The sequence below is a fragment of the Thunnus albacares genome, chromosome 2 (genome assembly GCF_914725855.1).
Source record: "Thunnus albacares chromosome 2, fThuAlb1.1, whole genome shotgun sequence".
NCBI lineage: Eukaryota > Metazoa > Chordata > Actinopteri > Scombriformes > Scombridae > Thunnus > Thunnus albacares.
Window position 1 is genome coordinate 101,855 of NC_058107.1, and position 12,173 is coordinate 114,027.

The following is a 12,173-nucleotide window of genomic DNA, read 5'->3' on the forward strand; positions in this document are numbered from 1 at the left end:
CACTTGTAGGCCCCATCAGCTCATTCCTGAACACAATAACTATCTGTAGATCAGCAGCAGTGTCTCATGTTACACATCCCATAAGAACTGGTGGTGAGAGAGTCTGATATAATCAGTTATTCCTATTAATTTCCTAAATCAGTAACATACTGAGTTTTAATTTGTCCTCTGCAGAAGACCATCGGACTGTTCAGACTTCAGTATGTTTCTCAGCTGAGTGACTGATGTCATACTGAGTCCTGCCCTGCTGGCAGCAGCAGCCCTGACCAACCGGTTTCTCCTCTATGTGGGAGGGCAGCGGCGAGGCGTCAATACTGTTCATTACCTGCTGTCATGTCAGACGTCTGCAGGCTGCTCTGAATCACAAGCAGCTAAAAATAACCGAAGCCATTATGTCCATGTTGGAAAACAATCGGCCTAACAGGCATCTGCAAGAGTGCTAAATATAAGGTCTGTTGCATTCTGGGAAAAAATGTTTTAGAATGAATCACCACAAAGTATTTTTAAAAAAGCCTTTTATTTCTTTTAACAATATACATTTTTTATGTGATGGTTGAGCAGTGACGTTATCTACACACAGGACAGCATCAATAGTTCAGAATAAAAGAGAAATGTTTAAAACATTATTCCTGCAAGAAAGGTCAGAAAACGATAGAAACATAAATCTAAATAAGAAACATCAGACATAGAAGGAGATGAAGGACAGAATAGCTTAAAATAATAGCAGTGATTCTCCTCAGTGTCCTTGTTTGATGATGATGTCTGACATGTCATCAACCCTCACCAGCTCCAAATTCTGTTAAACAAACAAAAACAAAAAGATATTCTACATATTTAATAGGTTGTAACATCAACACAAGAACATTCCAGTCACTTCAATGTCTGTAAGTAACATATTTAACTAATAAAACATTTAGTTTACATTTTCCTCTTCAAAGTGCTTCTAGCTTTCTGTATCTTAGTTCTGTGTTTTTATGTGAACTACAGCAGATGTAGTCTCATGTGTTATGATTAATGTTAGTTACTGTTAGTCGTATTTCAAACGGCAGTTTTACGCAGCGTATTCTTGACAAACCGCTAGTAACTGATTTAACACACAGGATGTTGTCGAGTTATATACGGTCCAAAACATTGATCAGTTGGAGGGAAAAGAGCTCCAATGTGAATCAGAATATATTATGGTAATAAAATAATCATGTTCAGGATTTACTGAACTTCAAGCAATTAAACAAGAGAAAACTGTTTCTCTTTTTCATTTGCCATCCATTTTTAAAAGTATATGTAGTCATTTCACCTTTCATCGTGTTTGCATTGATTATTATTTGGCCTCCAGTGGAACAAGCTGACATATTATCACCTTATTAAAGTGAACATGTTGGTAAACAACGGCTTATTATTGGTGTTTCTGGCCTGACAAATGTACGTTAAAGCCTTGCATTCGACTCTTTAGCTGCTAAAAGCTTCACTATGTTCATCAGCTAGTTGCTAACTCTGTCATTTGGTGCTGGTTATGTCAGGTTCAGCAGGTTTATCAGAGCTTTTTTTGCTGCCTGCTGCTAGAAGTCAGGATGATGAAAGTGGTGGTTATTGTAATTGTGTGGGTCGGGGAAGCAACTAGCTGAGGGGAACTGCAGAGTTAATGATAACTCTCTATGGGTTCGTCCTCTTTCACTCGGCACATATTCATTTGATCCATTGTTGATATAAAAATATTTCAGTGCAGCTTTAACTTTGAAAGGGTGACACAGCCGATCTGTTGCTTTGGTTACGGGCAGTTTCATGTAATTTGTAGTTATTTAGAACAGTATTGACGTTAAAAGGACGACTGCCAGCCAATCAGAGATAAACGTTAGCTGGACCGAGGACTCCCAGCCGTAGTGTTGATAAATATCACTCACCTTCTCATTGGCAAGATGAAGCAGAGCAACAAACGCCAGCGGCACCGACAGGTTCTGAGCCATTGTGTTGGGTAGTCTGGACCAGCAGAGAGAAACAGAGACAGACAACAAAGTTTACATTTCATCAGTCATGCAGTTCAGTTTTAGTGCCTTTGAGCAAGTTGCAGTTTGAGTTCTGCTGGCAGGTTCCCAGCAGGTTCCCAGCAGGGTTCAGATGAATCTGCCAGGCTGAAACACATCCACCCACACAAGTGTTTCACTTCAACATATTGTGGTAAAACATCACATGCGCAGAAGCATACAGTACATTTGCATGCAGTGAGTGAGTGAGTGCTATTCAGTCATCATTATTCCTCATCAGTGTTGTGGCGTAGTAGCAGGAGGTCTGTTGATACCTTTGAAGAAGCGTCTTTGTCGTCTGACTGAAGACTTTCTCCCCGCTCACCTCTGGTGTCTCCACAGTCTCCACCTCCTGCAGGGAACATGAAGACATAACTAATAAAGTAGACTTGTACAAATAGAAGCAAACACAGATACACACAGTTAAATCTGACAGGCTGCATCTCATGTGTTTAATGAGTTTCAAAACCTAAAACATTTCAATTTACCATCTTCTATAACCGGCAGATAAAAAGCTGATACGTGGTTATTATGTGTAATTTACCTTCGGTGGTTTTTCTGGGCTTTCAGTCAGAAGAGTCCACATGCTGGTCTTCAGTCTCTTCATGTCCATTTTCTTGGCTGTCTTGGCATAGTTGATCTCAATCTTGTTGACCTAATGGACAAATAAAAATGTAAAACTATGCAGCAAAAATGACCATACTCATAGAGATCAGGCTTCATGAGTTATTTTGTAATTGACGTCAGGTGCAAGAATTCTGTTGCTGGGAATAACTTTTTATGTTTGCGGAGGTCATAACGCAGCCGCTAGTCTACAGCGCTGCCTTGTGTGGCTTTAAATATCATTACTGTAGCTTTGAGTATAAAGACAGCAGCTCTAAAACAACAGACACCCGCATACATTCTTATATCCACTAAGATCTTGTGTGACTCACCCTGTGTGGTTCAGGTACCAGATCTTCCTCCCCATAGGTGGAGATGCCCTCTGAGTCTTGTGAGGGCGGAGCTATACTGTCACCTGAAGGCTGTGTGTCGTCTGAACCGGCAAACCCTTCAACATCATCATCACTGTCACCTCCCTGAAGAGGAAGACAGATAAACACATTCAGAGATGGAGTTTGTTATACATTTTTACTTATTATGAAAACTATTAAATTTCAACATGATAATTTATTTTGGTCTATTTGACACTAAAAAATTAATGTAAGAAGTATTATAGAGCTGCTCGCTCATTCTAATTCTCTCTGGTGAAGGAAAAACAGTCAAAGCAATATAAAATACGTGTTTCAGACCTCAAGACCTGGACAGAAGTTGGCCGTGTCGTTGGCGTTGTTGTAGTCGTAGTCTCCGATGCCTTCCCCGAGCTCTCCGGACAGACGCTTCTGCCCTTCTTGACATAACTGGAAACAAAACCAGAAATATCCCTCAACACAAAAATTACCTTTATTTTGTTACTGATAATTAAAATTAATTATTAGCTGACTGTAACAATTGTAACAACTGATGACTGTGAGAGTTACGCTGCAGCAGCGATGACAGCTGTACATTTCTCTGATGTTTGTGTGGTGATTAAAACACAATGATGTCATGTATCTAATGGGACGTCAGTGCCAGAGAAGATCTGAGATATCTGCACTCGAAGCACAACGCCAGACATCTTTAAATGTAATGAACTACACCGATACTCTGCATCCACAAGCTGAGCACAGACGAGATGCCGGGTGAAGTTAGTCTGAGTTATCAGCTGACGCAGGCGGCGAGGCCTCACCGAGCTGGAGGGTTTAAGGCTGAGCTGTGACAGCGTCTCTGGAGGAAACTGGAAATCTGCTGGTAAAGTTGTTTTCTTGTTGCTGGCACTGAGGGCAGACTTGGTGTTGGTGGTGGCAGCCTGTGGAGGGAAAGCAGATCATGTTAGATCTCCAGGTGATGTCACTGCTGAGCTGCGTGTCATGTGATCATACATGTAGACATGGAAGAAAAAGTGCAATTGCTCTTGGAACTTTTTAAGAGTAGGTAGCATTAATCAGTACAAATCCAGCTTCACATGGTCTGAAGTTGTTTTTGTATTTATTCTGGTCCACCATGTCTGTCAGGCTGAGGTATAAAAGACTCCCAGTGCTGGTTACCGTGACACCAGCTGCATCAAAAACATTTCCCAAAGTGCTGAACTGAACTGAACTGCGTTGCTATGGCTACTGAACCAAAAAGTGCCATGTTACAGCCTTAATGCCTTCACATTTCGATAGATGAGACATGTTGAGACGGCTCTGTTAACTGTAGGTGTCACTGAAGCAGAGAACATAAACCCAAACTGTAAATGATGAACAAGTTCTTCAGTCTAAAATGAAACAAACGTCAGGCACTAATGACAATTAGCAGTTAGTTGTTAATATGATCATTATTCTTTAAAAACCTTTTTTAAAATCATCATTAGTTTAACTGAATACTTGAGATTTTAGATCATTGGAATGAACATGGAGACATTTAAAGGATTTTTATTCTCAGCCTACAACATGAGCTATGGTCAAACTATAGTTCCTGGTCGTCACATACTGTATATTAATTAGCCAGTTAATTACTCAGCAGTGAACACAAGGTAACGTTTACACCCGTTGACTCTCCCACAGTGGATATGTTGTGTTTGGACTGGAGTGAAAAAGCAGAAAAAGGTTTTTTACTCTTGTGGTGCGGAAGTAGGTGTCAAAGTTGACGTCGTCATTGAAGTCTATTTCAAAGGTCTTCTTGGGCTTCCTCTTACGTGTCTCCTTGTCAGGCAAATGATCCACTAAAAGACATAAAGTACATGAAAACAAACAGATAAGACTAAATGTGAAAGTGTAATTTATCCTCACACATCCCTTAAAACATGAAAATGATAAACCTAATGTGTATTCATTATGTCATCAGTATTATACAACATCCAAACACATTCCTGATACGTTTATGTAAAGCTACTGCACATAGTAAAGACACGCTGTAGATAAAGCTACATGAACTGTCATCACAATAGTAAAAACAGCAATACATTCAATATTGACTTCATTCATTTTAGAAACAAGGAAGTGCTCCGACTTTTTGTCTTTTAACTCCGTATCGTGTTTCACTTTGTGTACATTTACGTACATCATAATATAACGTACAGCATGAAGGATGTACATGAACATGTGACTTCCTCCTACAGCAGTCTGACTAACATCCACTGCTATTCCAAATTATATTATCAATAAAATACTATATTACTATATTATAAAGCTGGGTGAACAGATGTGTTTTAATGTACGTTGATAAACCAGATCCCAGACCAATAAAGTAAAAACATCTGGTTCAAATAATGGTGATAACTAAATAATCTTCATCATTGAACTGATTCGTTAGCATCACAGTTCTTTAACGTTTTCACCACAGAAACACAAAGTGAGCTAGCTTACAGAAAGTAAGCTAGCTTAGCCAGTTGCAAGCTAGCTTAGCCAGTTGCAAGCTAGCTTAGCCAGTTGCAAGCTAGCTTAGCCAGTTGCAAGCTAGTGAAAGCTCAACGTAACTTTGCACCAAAGGCAGCTCAAAGTTACTGGAAATGGAACAAATGAAATGTGAAGGACGCACAAAATGAAAAGCGTTAGTCTGCCTACATTAATTATTAAGTACATTTACATCAGCGAGCTGCCTGTGAATCCCACTGCTGGTTACTGAGCAGCTCTACTGAAGCATTTGGGTCTAAAATACTGCGTCTTCCTTAAGGACACTTGTCTCTAATCACTGATGTCACCAAATGTGTGTTAAATCATGAATTTCACTCACACTTGTGCTTTGGCTTGAACTGCCAGTATCCAGGTCCGGCCCATGTGGCCATCGTCCGGGGGCTGAAGTAGGAATATTCTCTGGGCTGAGAGGACAGCTGCAGACACATAGTGGTGATATCTCCCCCTCCGATGGGAATGACGTCCCTAAACCGCCATCACACCGACACACAAGCAGACGCAAATCAGCTTTTATTAATAGAGGCTTTGACAAAGAACATATACACACATACCATTAAATGCCTACTGGTGATAATGTATAGACTCCTCTCAATCATCACTTGAGACCCACTAGAAGTGTGTGCTGTTGTATTTATCGATTTATCTCTCACTCTGGTGTCAAAACAAATCCTGCATAGTAAACCTTTAAGTAGGCCTTCAGGAGAAGAGGCTATTTATCTGTATAGAACATAATAGAGTCCATTCTTTCATCCTAACACGAGGTTCAAACAGGATTAAAATGTACTAGGAGAGAAAGAAAAGAGAACCACTACCAGAAACCTATACCCAATGCTTCTGAAAGTATAAACGGCTTGAACAAAAACAGAAAAATCTATTAATCAGAGGGTCTGTTGTGAAAGTTCTTAGTCATCTTTTCTGCTGTTGGCCCCTAAGTAACTCTACAAATTCTTCAAGTGTCATTACCATACATTTATTATTGTTCTACTGTCCTGTAATCCGGATTCTCACCTTCCTTTTCCAGAGCCAGAGGCCTCACAACCGTCCTTGTGCTCCTTGTTTCCCTCGTCACAGTCACCTAGTCCCTCCTCGTAGTCGGCGTCAAAGTCAGGGCAGTCGTCTTCCTCGGGTTCAGGCTCCGGCTCAGCATTAACGTCAAACACGTGTTCGCCATGCTTCATCTTCTCCAACAGTTGATTCATGGTCTGAAAGAAAATTCAGCGTTGTGGAGGAGATCATATGACTTATAAACTGTGGTTCCTAAACTGCTGTCTTTCAGTAGATTCACAAAAGTTTCTGGAAAAGTGTGGAATATAATTTTAGTATAATTCAAAAGATGCACATGACTACTATCTATGGTCTCATTCTCACCATACAGAGAGACCAGACTGTAATTGAATTCTAAATCCATTACAAATATCTTCTTAGAGCGTTATTACATCAAGCTGCTGGTCCATGTGGGCCGCTGCTGGTCCACTGTTGGCCATGTGGGCCGCTGCTGGGCCGCTGCGGGCCGCTGCTGGTCCACTGTGGGCCATGTGGTCCGCTGCTGGGCCGCTGCGGGCCGCTGCTGGTCCATGTGTTCCTGACCAGCCCTGGCCGGCCTTTTGGCTCTAGACTGACTCAACTATGTCCAGGCAGTCAGGCTAAAAATACCAGTGCCTTTGCCTTGTGATCAGATTCACAGTGGCATGAAAGTGGTTGGCCAATTTGTTTTACTTATATCTCTGCAATGCTCCTTGAAAAACAGACTACTGACAAGTTCCTGTCAGCTAGTCTCATTCCTTCCTGTCAGTTCAACATTGTGGAGATTCTTGTCGAGAGTTAGATGAGAAGATTTATAACACTCTCATGTCTGTACAGTAAATATGAAGCTACAGACACCAGGTGGAAGTATAAAGACTGGAAACAGCTAGCCTGTAGTAACACCTACGAGCACGTTTAAAGATCACTAATTAAGACTGCATCTGGTTCGTTGGAGTCTCCGACGGCTGCCTGGAAAAGGCTCTTTACAAGCAAGCTGCAGCTGCTGGACGTTTGTCTCCAGGGAGCAGAGATGATGACTCCTGCATCATACTACCAGTTAAATCTAAATATTCAGTGACACAGTCACAGTGGTGATGAGGTTGGTGGTTATATAGTTTCTCTGACCTGCTCAGGGTTCCAGCTAGTGAAGGAGAAGTCCTCCAGTGAGGGACAGATGGAGCTTTTCTCCTGGGAACGCTGCAGTCCGGCTGGCAGGAACACAGAAATATTAGGTTCAGCATCAGATCAAAAAAGACACACAGGTGCACGGCGCTCAGGCTGCAACGATCAGTCGATTAATCCATCAACAGAACAATTATCTGGAAATATTCAGGTAAACTGATGAAGCTCTAAAAACGTAATACAGTAGGAATCAGATCATTTTTTCTTTTGCTAAAACATGTTACGCAGGATAAACAGGATAAACTTCTCATGTCTCAGACAATAATTCAAATTATTTGAGGCTACGTTCCTGTCAAATGTGCTGAATTTCTATTTGAGTAAACTTGGTACCATCCATGTATTTCTGAATGAATGCATTAATGAAAATGCTGCATTTAGAGTTTAAATCACCTCACTCCCCATTAACTCACTGAAGAATTTATATAAAATTAGATTTTCTGGAGAACAGTGTGGTTGTTACCCATGAACGGGGACGCAGGGACTCCCTGTGGAGGTGGAGGAGAGTAGGAGGGTGTGGACTGCAGGAGGGTCATGCAGGAGGGAAACAGCAGCTCGCAGCGACTGTTCTCACTGAACAGAACCGACAGGAAAACGCCGGCTGTGCTGCTCTCATCAAAGGACGAGGCCATCCGCTGGAACATCGGGTCCACCTGGACGGGACACACAAGTCAAGTCAATAATCTCTACATGCTGCACTGAGCATGGTGATCTGTTTGATATGTGATGTGTCATAATGGAGCACAAAGATAAAAGCTCCATCTGAGATGACAGCTTAGTGACACGTGTCCAATAATTGATCTTAATCACCCAACATGAACTTATCAATCATCAGTTGGAGGTTCTGTGGATATAAACTGATTATACAATACACTATCTACCAGGAAGTTGAAGAAATTAAAAATGCTGACACACTTGATCACTATCAGGTCTGATAATAACTTTTCTTAGTCATTTTAGAAAAATATACTTTATATTTGCAGAAGTGTATTTTTACCTGCTGGCAGGTAAGAAGTGATGTGTAGTTACAGCATCATCTCACCTTCCAATACTCTGAATGTATGATGTGTTTAGCAGCGCGTTTATTTCACTAACAAACACAATACATGGATGGAGCATCTCTCCAGCCTATGATTGTTTTTAATTATGTGACCAACACACAAAAAAGACAAAAAGCATCAAGTTAAACTTCCTACTTTCATTCTCATGATTCTCACTTGTAATAACAACCATGATCCATTTTGGAGTCGGAGTGTCATTCTGCGTACCTCACACTTCCTCTCAGACTCGGCGCTGTTGATGTTACTCAGGTTCTGCTCCACCGTCCTCTTCGGAGGCCTCTTCTTCTTTGGCTGTTTGGCAGTCACCTCACCTCCTTCATCATCTCGCTCCTCTGCGTTCGGACCATGGTCTGCACAAAAAAACATGGAGGAAAAAAGCTGAAAACTTTAGAATTTGTGAGATTTCTGGATGAATAAGAGTTCAAATCAAAGAAACATGTAGGCAGACTAAGTCTCACATTCTCAAAGAAAAACCCTGAAAACCATCTGGGCTCCAGCGTACAGGAATGAAAATCCGTTCTGACATTTTGCAACAATAAAATCTCACCCTCTCCAGGCTTGGTCTCAGCTCCCAGACCACCCAGCACCCTGTAGGCATCAGCATGGACAGCATCCACCCTCACAGCATAGATCTTTGTACTGGCATCCAAAGTGCCAGCCGCTACCTTCAGGAGGGAACACGCACACATACACATGAAGGATAGACGAGCCGTAATTAACATTAACATATCTGACCATGACTGACTCATGCAATGTGCAAACAAATTACATTTATTTTGTTGAATAGCCACAGACGTCCCTTCAGACTTCTGTAACAGTGAGTCTTTCATTAGGTTAACTCAGGATGCTGCAGACCTTATCAGAGTCAGTGGGACTATTTCATCAGGTTTTCAGAAACTGTATCTAAGAAGGGTAATTATTTGGATCACAGCTGTCTTTAAAAAGGAAATTAGCCTGATACTCATCATCGATCTAATTACGGAAACATATTCAAAGATACATTTTTCACACACTTTTTTGATGAAAGCCTGTGTTTCTGTGTTTTCATAATTACAAGTTTAAAACCAGGAAATAGTAAAACAGATATGAAACATTTGATTCAACAACAATAAATTAATAAAAAGTTCAAAAAATGGGATTTCTGGCAAATCAAAGAACTCAAAGATTCATTAAGAGGATATAAAAACCTCACATACCTTGAAGTTTGTGAGCTCAGAATCCTTCTGTTTGAGAATATCAGCCATGTAATCAATCAGATGCAGACCAAAGGCGTTTTTTGTGGTAATTTTCTACCAAAAAAGAAAAAGAAATGTGTTAGTGTTTGATTTTCAGTTCAAATAAGCACATCTTTAAAACACATGGGAAATGTGATAAACAAAGAAAGAGGATAAAAACCTCAAATGTACGCTGTGAGGATGATTTCTCTGTAACACAGACTCTTAATATTCATGGACATCATGCATGTATACTCACATTCTCAGTGGAGAGCTTGATGCAGGTGGAGTAATGCTCTGAGATCTGTGCATTTGACAACTTGGGCACAGCAGCGGGAGTCCCCACAGCGCTGTGTACAGACATGAGATTACCTTTAAGCTCTCAAGATACACAGTTCACAGATATTGACTGTTTAAGTTGTGATTGAACATGTTTTTAGAAATCAGTGTTTGCACAACAACCTTTACATGACTGTCACCAACTGTCAAAAACATGGTTTGCTGAACAGTTCCTCTATCTTTACTGCATACCTATGAGATGCAGAGTCATTGAAAGAGGAGTCCGTGGCAGCTTGAAGGTCAATGACTCTTGACCGCCGGCGCTGACGCCGCTCCTGCTCGTCATCGTTGCCAGGGAAGGCTGCTAGCAGCGGGGTGCTGCAGGCTGCGGGGGACAGACCCTTGTTCTTCAAGGAAGACGACGTCCATCCTTGACGCACCCGGGAGACCGGTGTGGAGGCTGCACTCATCTTAGCTGAAAACAGGGAAAAATATTATTACAGAGGCTGCATGTAGGATACTGATTCAAGAAAAAAGCTGGGATTGTGTTTCAGTGTTTAGAAAAATAAAATAAGGTTGTTGTAGAAGATTACACTTAATGAGAGTTACATGCATTTTATATAAGTTCCATAGAATGAAAAATGCTGACTTTGCAGTAGTAGTACATGACTTTCATTTTAACAGTCTACACTGGGCAATATTCTTAATATACTGCAACTGTTAAGAATTGAGCATAGGACTGGAAGGAAAGGATACTTCAAGAGAAACATATTTTATTTTGTATGTACATTATGTGTATCATGGTTTACAGAGAGAATACCAAGAAATATGGAAACAGTTTTATCAGCTCTATTAGTTGAGCTTTAAAAGCTCAGGTTTAACAGTCTTCACTCTGCAGGAAAGCTGGTATACAGTTGATCATATGTAGACTAAAGGGTTAAAGCCAAAACTATGAAATGGAAACAATAAAAACTGATAAAAGATCAAAGAAACACATTCGGTTTTTTTCCCTGTGCGGCGAATTCGGTTTGTACAACTATTCACACGTAATCTCCTTTATTGCAAATGTGCTAAATTTAATAATTTAAACTCTGATTTTTCTGACATTGAATTGAGTCGCATTTTATTTTAACGCTTGTGTTAACGTTAAGTGAGCGATAACGTTGCGAAAGACTCACATATAAACAAAAGGACTTCAGCTGAAATGTGACGTTAACACTTTCTAAATGTGATTTCTCATCGTTAATGATAATTTTACGAAAGCAAGCGTTATTTTATCACAGCACACTTGACAAACTAGCTTTTCTCGCTGAAACATGTTCTACCCTGACAATAAAACGAAAATAAACTCGTTTTCCAGCTCCATGATCTGCTAACGACACCAACTTAGAATACATGCAATTTAGCATAACAACGCTAGCTTCGGCTAACATTGCTAACATGAACGTGTTGTCCCAAATATCGTCAGTTAATTGGTTTACTGATACACAAGGATCTTAAAACAAGGCCTTCTTGTTCCAGACAGCGTACCTCAAAATGTCTGAAATCCGTTGTGGCTTCAGTGCGGCTCGTTATAGTTTGTAACAAGGCACAGAAGATCAGAGCAAGATGAGCTTTTTCTTCCTGTTCAGCGTTTGAATTTTTGCGCCGAACGGTTTACGTAACACCATGAAACGTCATGACGTTAAACCACGCCCCCTGTGTTTTTTTTCTTAATGACTCACAAACGAAGGGGAAAAAAAATGAACAAACTACATACTATAATACGGAAGCTCTACAACCCCTTTTTGACTATATTTTTTATGGTAAAACTATACATATATACATATATATATACATATATACATATATATATACATATATATATATATATATATATATATATATATATATATATATATATATATATATATATATATATAT

The 12,173-nt window shown here is 40.2% G+C and overlaps 1 protein-coding gene across 1 annotated transcript; it reads right to left on the bottom strand.

The window, feature by feature from the left end:
• Nucleotides 1–505: 505 nt before the first annotated feature.
• On the bottom strand, nt 506–11,900 carry ncaph (non-SMC condensin I complex, subunit H). Its single transcript, XM_044361762.1, has 18 exons — nt 11,781–11,900; nt 10,503–10,725; nt 10,231–10,321; nt 9,954–10,046; nt 9,305–9,422; nt 8,965–9,107; nt 8,160–8,349; nt 7,643–7,725; nt 6,503–6,696; nt 5,814–5,959; nt 4,697–4,803; nt 3,787–3,906; nt 3,311–3,418; nt 2,954–3,097; nt 2,563–2,673; nt 2,294–2,370; nt 1,899–1,974; nt 506–796 (listed from the first exon to the last, which is right to left on the bottom strand). Exons 2-18 carry the CDS (start codon nt 10,718–10,720, stop codon nt 737–739), a joined length of 2,079 nt encoding a protein of 692 aa, XP_044217697.1. The 5' UTR covers nt 10,721–10,725; nt 11,781–11,900; the 3' UTR covers nt 506–736.
• Between the last annotated feature and the right edge of the window lie 273 nt (nt 11,901–12,173).

Excerpts from the sequence above, each read along its gene's own strand:
- ncaph (XM_044361762.1), bottom strand. The coding sequence starts at position 10,720 with ATGAGTGCAGCCTCCACACCGGTCTCCCGGGTGCGTCAAGGATGGACG. Across the intron at positions 4,804-5,813 it reads GTTCAAGCCAAAGCACAAGT|TGGATCATTTGCCTGACAAG; the intron begins GTGAGTGAAATT and ends TATGTCTTTTAG. Across the intron at positions 3,098-3,310 it reads ACTTCTGTCCAGGTCTTGAG|GGAGGTGACAGTGATGATGA; the intron begins GTCTGAAACACG and ends CTTCCTCTTCAG.